Genomic DNA, 19,911 nt, shown 5'->3' with positions numbered 1-19,911 from the left:
TGTTCTAAGGGTACTACACATATGACATAAACTTCATAACAATTTAAGAGATTCCACAGATGAGAAAACTGAGGCTCAGAGAGATTAGGAAATTTGCACAATGTCACTGAGTTAGTGGAGGAGGGAGGGATTCAAACCTTATCAGATTCCACAGCCCCTACAATTACCCACTCTGCTACACTGTGACAAAACGGATATAAAAGGCACTCAACAGACATTCACTAAGTGAACTATATGAACAGTATGTTGTGGAAGCCCAACAGAAAAAAAAAAAATTATAAGCACTTGGTAGATAGCTAGAAGATGACATCAAAAAATGGCTTACTGCCTTTAACATTTTACATGTTTTGAATAGTTTTAATCTTAATGTAACTTTGAATCAATTTAGTAACATTAATTTATACAATTAAACATGGTGGCAGAAGAGTATAACTTGCACAAGGTTCTGCAACAAAACAGGAGAATGTTTAATAACACCACCCCCCCCTTGACAATTCTCCTTTCTCTGAAAAACTAAGAATCTAGGGTCCTAAGGGGAACAAAAATAAACCAAAGGCTGGCTCCAGAATTCTGTAAGGAAAAGGGCAACAAAGAGCTGTAAAGAAAGAAACCTGGTACCTATCCTTTAGGTTAGGTACCTAGTTAGGTGCTAGTTTTAGAAACAAGGTTCATGTCCAACTTCTGTTTCATCAAAATAGTAATGTATCACTAACTTTCCACTTGGTCAGTTCTATCATCATTCACCAATACCTGATACCTCTCCCTACAGTCCTCACAAGTTTGCTGACAATGACATAATTAAATCAAGTGGTGGCATTACTCAACAAGAAGTTGGAAACTAACAAACCGAGGGTACAATCCAGAGTTTAGAAAAGTGAACTAAGTGACCAGGTGTCTCGGAGTTCACTGAACTCCTTCACTTAGATCCTGTAAATCTGACTTTCTCAAGCACACCTGGAATACGCAAAAAACACAATTACTCTTAAAACATATTCTGCAAAACAGGGCCCTTTCCTTTCATTGAAAGAACCCAGGAGCACAACATCAATTCTGAAGTTAAGAGAAGAAACCAGATTTACAACGTTAAAAGGAATCTAAAGCGTGAATAAGAAACACCCCTCTCCTCCGACATTCGCCCAACGGGCGCAGAACCCACCAAGCCACTCCCCCGCCTTCAGGTTCTACCTCTCCGCGGGCCGAGATCAGAGCTCTCCTGCCCTCCGGTCCCGAGGCTGAGGGCGAGACTTGCGCTAGGCACAAAAAGGGCTCCCTCTCAAGCGACGCCCTCAGAACTGGAGACTCCTGCAAAAGCACCAAGTGGATTCAACGCCTGCCATTTCTCCAGCGCTCTCCGTAAAAAAAAATTAAAAAAAAGAAATAAAAATAAAGGAGGAAGAAGGGGCCCGCCTGCGAGTCTGCAGACTCCAGAGCACTAAGCAACAACGACGCGCTCCCCCTGACCCCGCAGTCGGGCACCCACGGCCTGGCCAGTAATTCTACTGCCGCGCCAGGCCCCGCCCCGGGCCCGTGACCGTTCTGGGGCGTTCCTCCCGCCGGCGGCACCTCCCTCATCACACAGCCGCTTGGCTCGCTTCTTCCCGGGTGAGGCCGCGGCTGCCCCGCGACGCCGAAGCCGCGGCTTCCAGACCGCGCAGGCCCACGACGTACAGAGAGGCCGGGCCGACTGGCTCTTCCCCCGCAGGCTCTGGCACACCTTCTCTCCTGTCCCGGGCCCTTACCGAGGAAGCGTACCTCCCGCGGCCCGCTCCTCCTTCTCCCCAGCCGCCGCCACCGACCCAGCGTCACGGAGACCGGAACTTCCTCCGCTCAGGGCCGCTACCTCCACAAAGGCGCCGCGCCGCCGCCTTCAGCGCTCGGCCCGCCGGGAGATGGAGTCCAGCGGCCTATCCCGCAGCCTCCACTCCCGCCGTGCCCCGCGCGTGGAGGTGGGTGTGTCTTGCCTTATAGGGTCACCGCCATCCAATGGGAGAGCGCGCCGTGCTGCTCCCGCTCCGGTCCGTGGCGTCTGCTGCGGATTGTGGTTTGGCTGCTGCTCTTCGCAGCTATTGCTCGCGAGCTCGGCCCAGGGTTGAGAAAGTCAAGCAGTGTGTTGGTGGCCGTTCTGAGGTTCACTCCCCGCCAGGTGTGCGGGTACGGCTCTGGTCTGCCTATCTTGAGCCTGCCTTGTTGTCCAATAGTGAATGGGGAATGGAAGGACCCTCGGGCTTAAGCCATCGGGAGATGAGGTTGCCCGCCATGCTCCCACAGAAGGGCCTGGCTCCCGGTCTTACCAGCCTGGGGAACCGATCCCTCTGGCCCAAGACCGAGGATAATTGTGAACGAATTGAATTATAGAAGCAGCTCATCAGGGAGGCCCTCCGCTTTTCCTTCTGACAGCAGCAGGCAGACGTCTATGTTAAAGGTTCAGTAGCCGGATCCCTGACGGGAAATCCACCCAGCCTTCACAGGGCCTCGCTAGTTATCGGGCAGGAAATCTGGACAAGAATGACTTGTGCAGGGTCACGGAGGAGAAGAAAGGAGACTGCCAATTGGCAGTCTCGAAGAAAACGGGCAGCCACAGCTTTCCGTTTGCGACTCACTCCCAACATCTTCCAGCTAACATTTCTCAAAAGACCGTTTCCAAACTCCCAGATGGATTTTCTACACTTGTGGAAAGGCTTGATGGTCCCAGACATCTAGTGTCCCTGTCAATAGGCCCTTAGGAAAGGTAACCTGATTTTATAGCTTAAATTCAATGGCATGAGATCAAAAGAGTCTGCTGCAAGGAAAGCCTATAAAGCATTCCAAAATAAAGCAGGTTTTATCTGTAAAGAAAGGAGGTGGTTAGGTTGAGTAGTCTTTAAGGTTACCTTCCAAGTTTCCAGGCATCTTGTTGGGAAGTCATTACTTCATTCAAGAAGTGTATGAAGCATCTCTTGTGCACCGTGCACTGTTTCAGGTTCTGGGAATACAGGAGTGAACAAAGCCGATAAACTTTGCTGCCCTAGTGGATGTGGGGGGAGAGGGGTTTACTGGAGGCAGACAGTACACTAAACAGTCTGTCTGGTGGTGGTAAGTGCTATGAAGAAAAATAAGGCAGAGAAGGGGATTGGGGAGTTCTGGGAAGAAGTTTTAACTTTAAATAAAGCCATTAGGAAAGGCCTCACTGAGAAGGAGCTACTGAAGTAAAGACCTGAGGGACCACGCTGTTGAGATATCTGGGAAAAGAGTTCTGGGCAGAAAGAACAGCAAGGGCAAAGGCCCTGAGTTGTGGATAGGAATAGAATTTTCAAGGAATGCTGAGTTTTTTTGCAGTGTTTTGTAGGCTGCTGAGATGAAACTGGTTTCTATAAGGAGGGAGGTGGAAAGCTGTTGGAGGGCTCTGAACAGAGGAATGTCATAACCTGACTTCCATGTTAACAGGATCCCTCTGGATGCTGTGTGGAGAACAGACAGAAGATGAGGAACGGGTGAAGCCATCCAGATTAAAAAAAAAAAAAAAGAAGGTGAGGAAGCGCAGAAGCAGGACATCCAATTAGGAGGCTGTAGCAATAATCTAACCAAAGTGGGTTGATACTTGGTACTTGGAGCAGCATGGCCCTACTGGAAACAGGGAACAAGTTGGTTTGGGATGAGGGAAGAATGCAGGAAGGGCAGATGTTGTTGTTGTTTATTTTGTTTTTTGTTTTTATTTTTTAAATTTTGTTTATTTTTAATTAAGGTAAAATGTACATAGCATAAAAATAATTTTAACCATTTCAAGTGGACAATTCTGTGACATTAAGTACGTTGACAATATTGTGTAACTTTCACCACTATTTCCAGACTATTTCACTACTATCTATTTTCAGATTATTTTTACCATCCCAAATCAAAACTCATACCCATTCCCTTCTCCCTCTGCCCCTGGTACCACTATTCTGCTTATTCTAAGTATTTTGTATAAGAGAAATCATTCCATATGTCATGGCCCAAGGGGGCTTTTGTGGCCAAAGGACTAAAGAAGGCACCAGGCAAGGTTTGAGATGTGAGCTTTTATTCAGGGCTTACTTACTTACAAGGAAATGGAAGTCAGTTATGCTGCTCTGAATGAAGTCAGGAGCTGCTCTGAATGAAGTTCAGAGCTCATTGTCTGGTTACTCCGCACTTTGGGGGCTGGGGGGTTGATCAAGCCGATTTTAGGGGCTTGAGACAAACACATTCCAATGGGTATGACAGCATAAGCGTGGGAATGGGGATGGGGGTGCAGAATTGATCAAATATAAAATTGAAGAGGAGGACCAGGAGAGATTCATATTATATAAGACCACACGTGAAATTTTCCAGGAAAACCAGCTGCATCACCTGGTGCTGCAAAGTGATAAAGGCAAGAAGGAAAACCTCTTCAAAATTTCCAGGGAAAGACTGGCTGTTCTCATTAGCTCAGAATATTTCACGCTAGTTTTATTGAAATATAATTTACATACCATAAAGTTCACCGATTTTAAGTATGAAGTCATTGATTGTTAATGTATTTACAGGTAGTACAACCATCACCATAATGTAATTTTAGAACATTATTTGTATGAGGGGGAAACTGTTGGAGATACTGAAACTAAGTTATTAAAGAATTTGCCCTGAATCACACAAACAAGATAGCAACAGGGCTGGGAACAAATTCCTGTCTCAGGATACAATTTGGAGCTTTTTCATTTTAGTTTCAACCTCCTTCTAATGACTCAGGTTCTGAAATCTATGCTAAAGCTATGAAAGGAAAGAAACATGGGGAAATGGGGAAGAATAGGTCCTATTGTTATATTTGCTCCAGGCTCAGCCAGTCCCCACTACTGCTGTTGTGGAAATGACTTGCTGGATCCATAGAAAGCAGGGGCCCAGACAAAACAAAAAAGTCGAGGCTTTGAGGAGTCCAGGACCTGGAGGGTGACAGGAGGTGCCGGGCAGCATGTTGTGTGTGGCAAAGCCCCTGGCTCTAAGCAGCATTGTATAGGGCAGTACAGCCATCGTGGGATTGTGACTGCTGCTTTTGACAGCAAGTACTGTGGTTCCATTTATTAATATTCCAAAAGACCAAAATTAATTTCTTGGTAATTCCATTAGTAAAAAGTGGCCTATAGGAAAGAGTTGTCCCAATATTCAAATATGAGTCAGTAGGTGGATCAAAATGGAGTTTTATGTAACAGCCTTAAACTGTTTACTAAGTAACTGCAGTAGTTTGTTCTGTGTGAGTTCCTAGCCACGTCTTAGCCAGAAGCACATGTGGTATTTGGCCACTCATTTGCTAAGTAGATGCCACACTTCTAGATGACAGTGGTGCTGTCTGATGGAGCTGATGAACTTAAAAACAAGGGTGAGATTCTGGAAGAAATCCAGAGGGTAATGTGGAGACTGTCAAGAAAACTGGTTAGATGTTTGTCTTCTATGGGGATCATTTCTATGGGGTGCAACTTCTGATTAATGAAATATAGCCAGATTTCTGTACCAACCGGAGAATATGAGATCTTCTTGACTTAGACTCTTATAATGTTTAACTAGGCAGGATTGAGAACAAAACTGTCTAAATGATATTTGCACTAAGGAAAGGAGCCTGGGCTTCTGAGCTCTTGAAGAGAGAAAGTACTGAGTGCCCTGTGGGGACCTGGAGAAACAACTCATCCCTCCTCTCTTCATTCCAGGGGAATGGCTAATTAAGGAATTGCACATTTCCTCACATGTTCTCACCAAAATGGAGGGTGAGAGCTTCCCTTAACTATATTCAAGGGCCTAATGTGCAAAGCCATCTCCGGTAGAAGTTGGCAGCTTTGTTATCACTGGTCACGGGTTGGTGTTGTGGAGTTGGCTGCAGGTGTCAGCCTTCTGAGACCATGTGGAAACGCCCCAATGCCCGGCTCTCCCGCAACTCCAGAGTAGGGCTGAGAAGGGGTCAGGACACTGCATTGTAGTGCTTGTGGGAGCAGCAGGGACAACCAAAGAAGTGATTTCAGACTTTTTCCTTCATCCCAGAACTGTTAGGGGAATTAACCACAAGACTGTAAAGTGATTTAGTTGCTTCAGAGAAAACGTGCAGTATTGTCTGTCAGTCCCTATTTTTGCTTCTTTAAACTGTTCTCCAAAAATAAGGGCAGTTTGGGAAAGCTTTATGTTTATTGCTTCGCATCTAGGAAATTACCAACATCTGTAGCAGTGATTCTCTGCACTGGTTTCACTTAAGAATCATCTGGTGAGCTTTCAAAAACATTCTGATGCCCAGGTCCCACAGCAGTTCAATTAAATCAAAATCTCTAGGAGTTGTGTTCAGTCATTAATGTTTTATTTAAGGCTCTCCAAGTCATTCTATGCACAGCCAGAGTTGGGAACTACTATTCTAGAGCTTCATACTGATAAATTAATGCGTGGCTAAACGGACGTTTTTAGCAAAGATTATTGAGGATTTTGCGTATGCGCATATCCTGTATCATCAGTATGGTCTGGCCCTCTAATATATTACATGTTTCAGGCTCCTAAAACTTACACTGTCTTCCCAATCAGTAGAGGAAACAGAACCAACGTTCCTTTCTCTCCCTTGGAAAAAAACTCGAGTTGGCTTGGGAGAAGGGGTCAGCGGTCTGCACCAATCTTTGATTTCTGGGGAAGTGCCTGGGCCCGGCTGGGAAGCGAGAAAAGGCGGAGCCAGGTGCCTCAACTCCCGCCCCCGGCTCTGCCCGCCGAGGGCTCTGCAGGGTCCCGGCGCCCTACCTGCCCAGGCGGCACCTCCGTGCTCGGCCAACTACATATCCCACAATGCACCCTGGGGGCGGGCTGGACCCAGCGGCTGGAGCCGGGCCTCGGCCGCGAGAGGCTGGTGAGGGCCGTCTTTCAGGGCAGGCGGCCGGGCGAAGGGCGGCGGGAGGCCGCGGTGCCCCGCTGTGGCCATGTCTCCGTCTACGGAGAGCCGCCGCCCCAAGAACCTCCGTTCTCAGATTGGACCCGACCGGACACCCGTGCTTCCCCGGGGGTTGTGCATAGGGCAGTGACCGGCACCCTCTGTGCTCCCTGGGCCTCCCGGAAAAACAGGTGAGTCCGATTGCCAGCCCATGTGGCCAGGGGGTGCCGACATACAGGAGAGCTGTCATCATTGGGCTTGAAGACTGGGGCCCCTGCCGTCTACACTGCTGTATGCGGTAGGAATACCGGGTCTCCCTGAGTTCCCTAAGCCGGCTGGCCCCCCAGCTGCAGAATACAAAAGGCGAGGACAGGAACCCATCCTTTGGCCGGGAGAATGAGGTCCTGCAGGTGGGAGGGGCTAGGTAAGACCTGACTCCCAACGTACACAGTCCTCACCAGAGTCCTCTCAAAGATCATCAGAGGTGACTGTGGGAAGAGCTGGGCAGCTCCTGTAAGGATCCTGGGGCTTGGACTTTGTTCTCAAGGGTGAACTGGCTCAGATAACCGAGCTGCCCCTTGTACTGGGTGGGCCACTCTTTCTGGACTTGAGTTTGCTGAGGGAGGGTGAGCAGCCTTTGTCAGAGAGGGGAGTGGCTGCAGCAGTGACAAGGACCAGGCCATGCTCTCAACCCATATAATCATCCTGCAGAAGCAGTCAAAGCACAGCCTTACCTGGGCCCTGTCTATCATGCCTGCCATGCCTCCTGGCACCACCCTCCCAGGTAAACCACTCCCCAAGGATCAAAGCAGGATAGAACACAAATCAAACAGGAAAAGGGCACAGGAACGGTAGGGAGGGGCTCTTACAAGGCTCTTCCTCCTCCAGGGCCTGAGGGTGAAGGCATACTGGGAAGGCCTATTGAGCCAGCCTGTTTGGTTTGATTGAAGGCACAGCAGAGCACTTCTAGAGAAAGTAACAAGCCCTGAGGGCTTCTGGAAAGGCTGCCTGAGAAAGGAACCCACAAGGGCATCTGGGGCTAGTTCCAAGAGACCTCCCTTGCCTGACTGCTTCAGGCTCAGCCTCCCAGGAGCTGTAGCTGCACAGATTATGGCACCATTGGGGTCTGAGGATGGGTTTTGCTGTTTAGCCACTCATCCTCCCTGCCTGAGTTTCCAGGGTAAATGTTCAGAGAGTTGTTTGCTTCATTAGAGTTCTGGCTAGACCCCCAAACTGGCCTTAGAGAAACTGAGATGCTGTATAATTTCAAGTGGCAGGGTACTGTAGTAAAGGAAGCGTCCACTGGCCCTCAACCAGCTGATCCTGTACACTTGATTAGGGTATCCCAGCCACACTGGACTCAGCTGATACCCACAGGGAATCAATGGGAGGTGGACCCTCAGGACAGGTATAAGCTGAGTAGACTCTTGCTTAGTTCTTTTTTTTTTTTCCTGAACTGATCCTTTTTATTTGGGGCATTTGACGATTTTTTTTAAAATTTTTTTTAAATATAACATGCAGTCATACAAAACATACATTTAGTTGTTCACAGTACTATTATATAGTTGTGCGTTCATCACCAAAATTAATTTTTGAACATTTTTATTACCACACACACACAAATAATAAGATTAAAAATTAAAGTGAAAAAGAACAATTAAAGTAAAAAAGAACACTGGGTGCCTTTTTTTTTTTTCTCCCATTTTTCTACTCATCTATCCATACACTGGACAAAGGGGAGTGTGGTCCATATGGCTTTCCCAATCACCTTGTCACCCCTCATATCTTGCTTAGGTCTTTGAGCCAGAGCTGCAAGGCTACAGGGCAGGGGCATGTGGCAGACCAAGGAGGTCAACTTGGGAGACACTTCCAGGAGCAGCAGACAGCCAACAGTCTGTCCCTGCAACTCCAGGGCAGGTAAACAGCCAGGTAGCCTGGAGGAACTCCAGCCTTGGGTCCATAGACAGCTCTTCAGCCCAACATCACACGTGGGTGACTTCAGGCCAGAGCCCACCTGGCTTCAGGAAGTCAGAAGGATATTTGCCAGGCCAGTTCCTGGTTCAGGCTTTTAAAGGACTGATTTACACAGCAGAGACCACTGGATCAGTGTGTAAGAGCAACCACACCTGCCAACTGTGCCAGGGTAACCAAATTACATGGCTTATCTCATTTAATCCTCACACAACCCAATGAATCAATACTATTATTATTCCCATTTTATAGATGAGAAAACTGAGATCTATAAAACTGGGCCGGGTCAATCCAGTTCCCTCTGACTCCATAGCCATTGCTCCTGAACATTTGTCTACTATCAAGGACAAGTCTTCCCCACAGGCAAGGGTTTCGAAAGTCTACATCATAGGTGAAGGAGCTGGGTATTCTCCACAGATCTTTCACCTTCTTCCTTCCAAAGATGTTTATCTAACAAACATTGATTGATCTCCTCCTACTTGTGGAGCTGACACTATGAAATTTGTGGTAAGTCACAGAGTGACCTTCAATGGAGCAAAATAAAGCAGGGCAAGGAGAGTAATAAAGCAGGGCACAGAGAGGTATTGCACGAAGGCCTCTCTGATAATGTGACAACTTGAGCAGCAACCTGAAGGAAGTGAGAGAATGAGTCCTGTAGCTATCCAGTTCCAGGCCAGGCAGTGGAATAGGTGAGGAAGGGGGCAGGGGAAAGGCAGGGAGATGTGGTCCATGCAGAAAGGTCAGCAAAAGCAAAGGTCTGAAGCAAAGGAGTACTCAGGATGCTTAAGGGAAGCCATGTGGCCAGTGTGGCTGGGCTACAGCAGAATGTGTAGGGGAAGTGGGTAGGAGCTGAGGTCAAAGAAGTAATGGGGTAGGGGGTGGAGGCATTTTGAATGGGCCCTTGTGCCCCAGTGTAAGGAAATTGGCTTTCTCAGTGAGGTGGGACCCATGTCAGAGTTGTGAGCAAATGAATTGCATGACCTGACTTCTGTTTCATGAGGATCACTTTGAGTGCTGTAAGAAGAAGGATATACTGTGCAGGGCCAAGGGCAGAAGAGGGGAGACTGGCTAGGAGACTGTTGCAACAATCTGGGGAAAGATAAAGGTGGCATGGACCAGTGTGGTAGAAGTTGGAGGTGATGAGAAATGGTCAGCTTTTGGAGAGAGGCCTTTCTCATTCAACATTAGAATCTGTTCCGTGAAAGTTGGACATTCTGCCAATGAAATTGGAGTCTATTTCCCCTTATTTTAAATGGGAAAAATTCAAATGTTTTAAACATCAACTCCAAGTCCTCAACCAATTTCTTAAAATGAAACTAAAACACAGGGAAAATGCCTATATATACCTAATAAATTAGGATATAAAATACTTAAAATATTCCTTCCTGATCATCAAACAGTTACTCTGATGCAGCATCATGGCTTTTAGTGTCTGCAACAGCCATAATGCAAGTAAGCTCCCTTTGTTGACATTCAACTCTTCTATCAATTGTATCTGGAATGTAATTTGAGGCCTTAAATGCACATTACTTTGTTAAAATTGTAGATCAAGTTTTGATGATGTAAATCAACTTATTTTTTTTCTATATCAACATAAGCTGAATCAATACAAGTTTGGTGTATTAGTCATCTGTTGCTGTGTAACAAATTATTCCAAAACTTAGCAGCTTCTAACGATAACCATTATCTCATACAGTTCCTGTGTGTCAGGAATTTGGGGGCAGCTTAGCTGGATGGTTCAGGCTCAGGGTTTCTCATGAGGTTGCAGTCATTCAAAGGCTTGACTGGCACTAGACTCTTTGCTTCCATGATAACTCACTCACATGACTGGGAAATTGGCTAGCTTTTGGCAGGAGGCCTCAATTCCTTGCCATGTGGTTCTCTCCACAGGGCCACTTAAGTGTCCTTACAATATTGTTGATGGCTTCCACCAGAAACACTGACCCAAAAGAGCAAGGTGGAAGCCAAGGTCTCTTTTATTACCTAGCCCCAGAAGTTACACATCATCATTTTCACAATGTTCTGTTGGTTACATAGATCAGCTGTGCTCAGAGTGGGAGGGAAGTATATAAAGGCATGACATGAGGAGTTAATGATCATCAGGGATCTTCTTGAAAGGTAGGCTATCGCATATGAGATGTGGGAAAAAGAGGCATCAGAGATGCCTCCAAAGTTTTTTGCTGAACTACTGGAAGGATGAAATTGTCTTTCACTAAGATGGCAATAACTGTGGAAGGAGCAATTTTTTAAAGGGATGATAAGAAGTTCCATTTTGGACACATAACTTTGAAATGCCTGGAAGACATCTAAAGGCAAATATCAAGGAGACAGATGGATGTGTGGGCCTCGAAGTCAGAGGAGAGACTGTGTCTGGAAATAAAAATTGGAATCACCAAAGTGTAGATGGAATTTAAAACCATGAGACATAATTGGATTACTAAGGGATTGAGTGAAGACAGAGAAAAGGTCCAACAACTGAATTCTAGGTCCCTCTACTGAAAAAGGAACTGCAAACGGGACTCAGATAAAGTGGTCCATGAGGTAGGAGAAGAACCAAGAAAGGAGAGTGGTATACCAGAAGACAAAAAGTTTTGAGCTAGTAAATAATCAAGTGTATCCATTGCTGCTGATGGGCGAAGTGAGATGATCCTGAGGGTCACTGGTGACCTTGATGGGAGCAGTGTTGGCAGAGTGATGGAGGTGAAAATCTGGTTGGAATGGCTTCAGGAAAGAGGGAAAAGTGGAGAGGCTGTGGGAGAGATATGGCTTACCAGATATCCACAAGCACTCCACATTTCCCAGCCCCCCTGTAATTAGGTGGGTCTACATGACTAGTTCTGGCCAATCTGGGCTGATGTATTTAAGAGCTGGTACATGACCCTCCAGCTCTGTCTTCCCCTGCCACATGACACAGAGGCTCATGTTCCAGATGGCAGAGCCGTCAGATGCTAGTAGTCTGGATTCCTGAGTCTTCTGCTGTGGATTGCTGCAAGACCTACAGCAGACTTCGTGGGAGCAAAAAGAAACCTTTATGTATAAAGCCTCTGACATTCTGGCATTCATTTGTTACACGGCATAGCCTAGGCTAACCTGATTAATACAAACTCCCAAGTATCATTTACTGTTTTGAGGTTTGTGTGTTTTTGTTTTTGTTTTGTTTTGTTTTTTAAATAAAGAGCAGCAGAAAAATAGGTGGTAGCTGGAGGGGAATATAGAGTTAAGGGGAGGTTTGTTTTGTTTTAACTTTTTTACATACAGAAAAGTTCACAAATCATAAGCACAGCTCAATGAATTATCATAAAGTGACAAAATGCAAAGAAGGGTGTTTTGAAGATGGAAAAATGTCAGCATATTGGTGATGGATAGGGGAGAAGGGAAAACTGAGGAGAGGGAGGGACAGCAGCTGAAGCCATGTGCTTGAGTAGGCAAGAGGGCTGGGATCTGGTGCTCATGCAGAGGAGTTCGCCTTCAGTGGAGCGTGGACAGCTCATCTTTAGTAAGAAGAGGAAAGGCAAGAGTCTGGCAGGTGGAGTGGAATGGTGATGGGAGTCTATGGGGGTTCTTGTCTGATGGCTTCTGTTTTCTCAGTGAAAAGAAAGAGAGTGAACATGGGGGAGGAGATGGTGGAATTTTGAGGAGAGAGAAGGAATGAAGTTGTTGACTAGGGGAGTGGGAAAGTGAGTAGACAAAGAAATGTAGGACATCCCCATTTAAAGCATTGGTTCTGTGCCATCTCCCCAGAAAAAAAGCACATATCTGTTCAGGTCTGCATCTGGGGAGCCAGATCCAGGAGCTCTGGCCACAACCATGGAACTGTTGGTAGCAGCTTGCCCTCTGGCTGGACACGGACAGACTTATCTCTCTTTACAAAGCAGCGTTGGCCCCCACCCTGGCTTCTAAGTTAGCTTTGTGAAATACTGGTCTATGAGATTCTCATGTGGCCTGGGTATTCTTGCTCAAGACCTAGACGTTCCCTGGTTTCCTTGGCCTGTTTTGGATTGCTCCTCTTGGTCTAGTCTCAAAGGGGACCCCTCTGGGCACCTCCCTACATTCCTTTTGAGGGCATGTAGCCTCTCAGCTCCTCTAGCCCATTGTCATCACACTTGATTGCCTGATGGATGGAATTGGTGGCTAGAAAATCCCATTCAGATGTTCTCCTGAATACTCTTCCTTTGGTCCTGCTCTACATGAGGTGATGCTGTTGGCCAGTGGTGCCCACATCCACTTGCTCTGTGGTGCCCCAAGGTTCAGAGCCAGAGTAGCTACCAGGCCAGGCTCTAGCCCTGCCTCCTTATCTGTCTGTTATTCACATTGAGCTTCTGCAGAAGATTCACGTGAAGAAAGGATTCCATGGTTTAAAACAAAGATGACCAAACAAAAGAGCTTGAAAATCAGTCCTTTAGGTACATACACAGGAATTGCCCCGCAGGAATTTTTGGACACAGATAAGCTGGAGCCACACAAAGGCTAATGATGATCTCTAAGGGCCAGACAGCTTTGTGCTTCAATCAGAATGGAGTTCTGTTGGAGATTACTCTTTTCATGAACATTTTTGAGCACCTAATTAGTAACAGGCTCAGGGTGCAGTCATTCGCCCAAGGTCACAGAGCTAGTAAGGGACAAGTCCTCAGTTATTCCCACCTGACCTGGGGCTTCAGGAGGGCAGGGGTGTGGTCTGTTTTGCTCCCACTAACACCAATCCCTTCCAGGCTCCTCGATTGCCTGCAGATCCCTCCTCATGAGTCTCTGATGGCCTTTGTTACCCTAGCCCATCCAACCAGATCTCTCTTCCCTAATGGGTGAGTGCCTCAGATGGAACTCCTCCCTCATGTTCTGTTTGTTGCCTGCCCAGAGAAGACCCTCAGCCTGCCATTCAGGAGCCCTAGAAGCTGACCACAAGTGAGCCATCCAGCCTTGTTACCCCCAACGTCCACTTGTGGCCACACCCTGAGGCTGTGGAAGGACCACGATCAAGCTGAGTCTGTACAGACCATGGAATGGGCGCTGAGAGCTGTTGTGTTTGTAATTGTTTTTAATTGGTAAGGCAAGCCCTGGTGCCAAATTCAAAAGGGTATTCAGACAAAAGCAAGGCTCTAGTCCAAAGACATGCTTATTTGCTGTGACCCATTTCTTTCTCTGCAAAGATCTAAATATCCAAAAAGCACTATTGGTTAACTTGGTTTTGAATATGGAATGGAAGATATCAGGATATAGAATTGTTTTGGTTCTGAACTCCAGTGCCTCCTTTCTATAGTGACACTGGGCAAGTTACTTAAACTCTCTCAGCTTTAGTTCCCTTCATCTAGAACATGAGGCTGATAGGAGCACTTGCCTTATAGAGGAGGGAACAGGATTAAATAACTTAATCCATGAAAATAAACTTCTTAGCTTGCTGCCCTGGCTCTCAATAAGTGTAAGCTGCTGTTATCAGTTTTTAATATATATACATTTTATATACTTTTTTTTAAAGATTAGAAGGAAATACACTAATATGTAAACAGTGGATGATCTTAAGTTGTGGGAATACGGTGATTTCTTGCTTTCTTTATCCTATATTTTCCAAGTTTTCTACAATGAATATGTCTTCCTCTTATAATCAGAAAAAGAACATACTTAATTTTTTTAGTGGGGAATACTCAGAACCCTTTCCCAGGGGTTTGTGTTAGCTGGTTCCCGATGAGTAACACTCCTGCATTTACTACTATTAACTATGCCAGTGACCCTGCCAACAGCAGCTTACCTGCCCCTTGCCCTCGATGATGCCTTTGTTTGCCTCACAGGAGAGCCCAGGGGATGGCTGCCGACATGCAGAGGAAGAGAAGCAGCGAATGTCCCAACGGCGCATTGGCTCCTTCTGATGGGCAGAGTGTGGAGAGAGCTGAGAGCCCCACACCAGGACTGACCCAGGGAACGGAGCCAGGTACGGGCAGGGTACGCAGCCCTGGCCTGCTGACAACCGGGGCAGCCTCCAGGGGAATCAGGATTCCTGGCCACTCTTTCCCTCCCACTCTTTCATGCAGTTGATCAGTCACTCATTGGATATCTGCCAGGTGCTTAGGGATAGTGCAGGGAGCAGGTCTCAGCCTGCATCTGGCTTTCCTCTCCACCTCATGCTTGTCTCACAATCTCAAAGGCTGGAGGTTTGCTTCTTCTGGAGTTCATAGCGTCCTGGCAGGCTGGTAATCCATGAGATTCCCTGGCTTTCCTGTCACGTGGAGATGTCCTCTCCTTTCTCTTCCAGGTTCCCACTGAATTCTGGCTTCCAGCTCCTTCCTGTGGCTTTCTCTTCATAAGGCCTTCAGTAATCCTACTGAGATTCACCCTTATTCGCTTGGGCTACACCTTAACTAAAAATAACATCTTCAAGAGGTCCTATTTATAATGGGTCACACCCACAGTAATGCCAGTAAGATTAAAAATGGTTCTAAATTGGAGTACATAATTAAATTTACCACAGGGAGGAAGGACAATACAATTGAGGAGAAGGACTATAAGTGACAAGATATCAAAGAGTGAGATATCATAGAGCGTCCAGGGTGAAGCAGTCAGGGAACTCTGAGGAAGTCATATCTGAGCAGAAAGCTGAAGTGCAAAAAGGAGCCGCCATCCAAGAAGATGGGAGTGCCCTCCAAGGCAGAGGGGACAGCAGGTGTGACGGCCCTGAGGTGGGGCATGTTGAGGATGGCCAAAGAGCAGTGGATGAAGGCCAGTATGAATGGGATGGGTAAGGGGGTGGGCTGCAAGATGGAAGGAAGAGAGGCAGCCATACCAGCCACTACAATAGCTGTGAGCGGTTTGGGTCTTGTTTCCAGTGTGATGGAAAGAGACTGGCAGGCTGTAAGTTGCAGAGAGACATGGCCCATGGCAGACAGTGGCAGGAGGGAATAAAGGCTTGGCCCCAGAGGGACAGGCAGTCAAGCTAAAATGATCACGGCAGGTACCTTGCTGGCCAGGAAGTCTGCCATCAGCCACCCCTCTAAGTACCAGTGCTTTTGGCCTGCAGGTGCTGGGCAGGAGGGTGCCATGTTCGTCCATGCCCGTTCCTACGAGGACCTGACTGAGTCTGAGGATGGGGCAGCATCCGGGGAGAGCCCCACAGAGGGTGCTGGGGGTCCCCCACCACTGCCTGCAGACATGCGTCAAATCAGCCAGGACTTCAGCGAGCTGAGCACCCAACTGACAGGTGTAGCCCGTGACCTGCAGGAGGAGATGCTACCAGGAAGCTCTGAGGACTGGTCAGAGCCCCCAGGGGCAGCCCGACCAGCCACAGAGCCCCCCAGGGAGGGTGTAGCTGAGGGGGATGAGGAGGATGCTGCCGAGGCATGGCGCCTGCACCAGAAGCACATCTTCGTGCTGAGTGAGGCGGGGAAGCCTGTGTATTCCCGCTATGGGTCGGAGGAGGCACTCTCCAGCACCATGGGTGTCATGGTGGCCCTGGTGTCCTTCCTGGAGGCAGACAAGAATGCCATCCGCTCCATCCACGCAGGTGAGCCACCTGGGGACAGGGCAGGGAGGACTCCCCCAGACAGGGTTAACTCATAGCAGGCTTTAGAACCCCACAGTCTAGAGAGCTGGGGTGTGCTGACTGAAGGCAAGTCCCTCCACCTCTCTGAGCCTCCAGGTCCTCATCTGAACATGAGATAACAACATTGCCAGCCTCATGGGGCTGTCGTGAGAACCAAAGGTGGCTCTGGGCTTTGCCCTTGGAGAGGATGAGAATCACCTGGGAAGATGACCCCCAAAATCCCAGGTCCTGAGCTTCACCCAGCCCTCGCTGGTTGACTTAGCACCTTTGGGAGGGAAGGGGAACAAGAATGTGTTTTTCCTAAGTGCCTCTGTGTTTCAGCAGGAGCAAGCCTGTGAGGCTAGTGGAGGGACAGGCCTGGGCCGTCAGGGAAATGGGGTGGTGGGCTGCTATTTTTCTCCCCATCCTCAAGCCCTACTGTGTGCAGAGTTCTGAGCGAGCATGGAGAAGATGTGAGAAGTGGGAGCGTCCAGCAGGGCCAAACCAGGAGGGAGCTCCTGGAGGGGCTGAGATTGACACCCCTTACTCCCTTCCTCAGATGGCTACAAGGTGGTCTTCGTGCGTCGGAGCCCACTGGTGCTGGTGGCGGTGGCACGCACGCGGCAGTCGGCACAGGAGCTGGCGCAGGAGCTGCTTTATATCTATTACCAGATTCTGAGCCTTCTTACCGGAGCGCAGCTGAGCCACATCTTTCAGCAGAAGCAAAACTACGACCTGCGGCGCCTGCTCTCGGGCTCTGAGCGCATCACGGATAACCTGCTGCAGCTTATGGCGCGCGACCCCAGCTTCCTGATGGGGGCTGCCCGCTGCCTGCCCCTGGCCGCGACTGTGCGTGACGCGGTGAGCTCCAGCCTGCAGCAGGCGCGTGCGCGCAGCCTCGTCTTCTCCATCCTGCTGGCGCGCAACCAGCTCGTAGCACTCGTGCGCCGCAAGGACCAATTTCTACACCCCATTGACCTGCATCTGCTCTTCAACCTCATCAGTTCCTCCTCGTCCTTCCGCGAGGGCGAGGCCTGGACGCCCGTGTGCCTGCCCAAATTCAACGCGGCGGGCTTCTTCCACGCACACATTTCTTACCTGGAACCTGACACCGACCTCTGCCTGCTGCTTGTTTCCACGGACCGGGAGGACTTCTTTGCCGTCTCCGACTGCCGCCGCCGCTTCCAGGAGCGCCTTCGCAAGCGAGGAGCCCACCTGGCACTGCGGGAGGCACTGCGCTCCCCTTACTACAGCGTGGCCCAAGTGGGCATCCCAGACCTGCGCCACTTCCTTTATAAGTCAAAAAGCTCAGGACTCTTCACCAGGTGAGGGAAGGCCATGGAGACATTGCTTAAAGGAGGTAGAAGCATGGAAGGGGAAAGGCTGGTGGGAAGGCAGGTGGGACCAGAGCCTTGGGGTGCAGCCCTAAAAGCGAGGGTCACCCTGGGTATGGTCTGTCATTCTGGGTCTGATTTTCTCTGGCCCCTGGGACCCAGACTCCCCATCTTCCCCTTTTCCATGGGCATATACCTTTCTACTTCTTTACCCAGAGACCTGGAAATGCCCAATATATTCAGGGAAGGAAACTGGGGCACAAGTCTTTGGGGTCCCATGACCTGGAGCAACTTTGCTCCAAGCCTCGTTTTGGTCCAGCCCAGGATGCAGAGCCTCTCCCTGACTCCCTCCCAGACAGAGGGGCTAGGGCCAGGTGGGGCAGCTTCTCTGTCTTCCTTTTACCCCCTTTTTTGTCCAGAGGATTCCCAGCTCACCCTTCCTCCACTCCAGACCTGTCACTCTCAAAGTTAGATACCTAAACTCAGATTGTCCACTCCAAGGGAGGGTCACCAAAACCAACATGAACTGGGAGGGCATAGAGAAGAGAAGGGCTCTAATCTGAGTGGACCCACCCCTGTCCTAGGGAGTTGTCTGTGGTGGAGTGACAAGACTCCGTCCCCAGGGGGCAATAAAGGATAGGGTAGGATACATGGTGCAGTCTCCCTGGCGGGGAGTATGTATTTCTAGATCTTGAGAGAAGGCAATGAAAGTTATCCCTTTGCAAACCCTGCCCCATCTGCAGCCCGGAGATTGAGGCCCCCTACACCAGTGAAGAGGAGCAGGAGCGGCTGCTGGGCCTCTACCAGTACCTGCACAGCCGTGCCCACAATGCCTCCCGCCCACTTAAGACCATCTACTACACAGGACCCAATGAGAACCTCCTGGCCTGGGTAAGGCAGCCTTGGGTTGGGCTGGGCTTCATCACTGGGTTGGGCAAGGGCTATGACGGGGCCTCCAGCTTAGATGATCACCCCTGTGCCTTCTCCCACAGGTGACAGGTGCCTTTGAGCTCTACATGTGCTACAGCCCCCTGGGAACCAAGGCATCAGCCGTCAGTGCCATCCATAAGCTGATGCGCTGGATCCGCAAAGAAGAAGACCGCCTCTTCATCCTCACACCTCTCACCTACTGATGGGAATATGTGTGGACTCAGCCCTCCCGGGCCTATTGGGGCATGGAAAGCCATGGGAGCCTCCAGGTGGGGCTGGCCTTTCTTACCCAGCCGGCAATCAGGGACTGTGTTTGGGTTGGTATGTGCATTAAAGTGCTTTGGGGAAGATACTTTTCAAGCCCTGTGGCTGACTCCTTCACCCAGTCACTCTTGCTCATACACACAGACACCAGACCCTCCTCCCTAGTCCCTGCATGTGCTTCCCCAAGTACAGGGACATATGCATACTTGGCCCCACTCCTCCCTCTGTTGTACCAGTATCAGGCTACACCCACTCAGAATTGGGTCCTGGGCTGGGACTGTTTTGGTTCAGCTGAAGTCTTGCCAATCACCACAGTTCTGGTACTGCCCAAACCCAGCAAAAGTTCTCAAGCATCCCACTGGCCTTATCTTCTCCCACAGCCCCACGACCATACTCGGTCTGAGCCCCTGTTGCCTCCTCTCTTATTCCTGGGTGGGACCCCGGTTATGTACCCCAAAGGACCACCCATCCACCTGGGGAGCTCTGGCCACACAGATGCTTAATGGGCTGTTGTAGTTCAGTAGGGGCTGAGCTAAGTAAGATAGGGACAGTCAGGATAGAGAAGTCTGAGCCCCAGCATGGGTGGGAGCCCTTGGAGAGCTGGCCTAGTACTTCAGAGTCCAGGCTTCTCGCAGGCTTCTGGGGAAACCATCCCTGCTTAGACCCATGAAGGGGTGTCTGCCTCAGCTCCCCTACCAACCAGCCAAAGCATTCTTGGAATGGCAAAGAGTGAGCTGGAGGACCTGAGAAGGTCTAGCTGACCTCTAGGGCTGAGCAAACCCCACCCTAAGAAGAACTGAGGTTGCTAGGTATACTGGGCCTTCCTCAGTCACCCTATTCCCTGGCAGAGCCAGGCCTGTGTGGGGCACAATGGCCACCCCAGGGTCTCAGCAGTGAAGTCCTGGCTCCACTCACTCTACCATGAGACCTTCTTTGGGCAGAACCCAGAGCCTAGTGCAGAAAACCTACACCTTGCTGTTGGGAACCTCTTCTAGCTCTGCCACAACTTAACCATCTTATTGGCCAGGGAGAGTGAAAGGCTTAGGAAA

The 19,911-nt window shown here is 49.1% G+C and overlaps 2 protein-coding genes across 2 annotated transcripts in view; one reads left to right on the top strand and one right to left on the bottom strand.

Moving 5' to 3' along the window:
• The window catches only part of RBM6 (RNA binding motif protein 6), a 149,601-nt gene extending 147,824 nt beyond the window's left edge, over positions 1–1,777 (bottom strand). Inside the window, 1 exon segment of the mRNA XM_037850977.1 lies at positions 1,740–1,777. The gene's annotated coding sequence lies outside the window, so the exon portion shown is untranslated.
• Positions 1,778–6,762: 4,985 nt separating this feature from the next.
• On the top strand, positions 6,763–18,801 carry MON1A (MON1 homolog A, secretory trafficking associated). The gene is given in 7 exon segments (XM_037850966.1): positions 6,763–6,794; positions 6,796–7,050; positions 14,611–14,750; positions 15,834–16,316; positions 16,894–17,659; positions 18,412–18,559; positions 18,661–18,801. Coding segments are annotated over 7 exon segments (1,950 nt in total). The 5' UTR covers positions 6,763–6,777.
• Positions 18,802–19,911: the final 1,110 nt, after the last annotated feature.

Source organism: Choloepus didactylus, chromosome 1 (assembly GCF_015220235.1).
Source record: "Choloepus didactylus isolate mChoDid1 chromosome 1, mChoDid1.pri, whole genome shotgun sequence".
In the NCBI taxonomy this organism is placed as follows: domain Eukaryota; kingdom Metazoa; phylum Chordata; class Mammalia; order Pilosa; family Megalonychidae; genus Choloepus; species Choloepus didactylus.
Note: the sequence above shows the minus strand (reverse complement) of the source record. Positions and strands in the feature narration are given on the sequence as shown.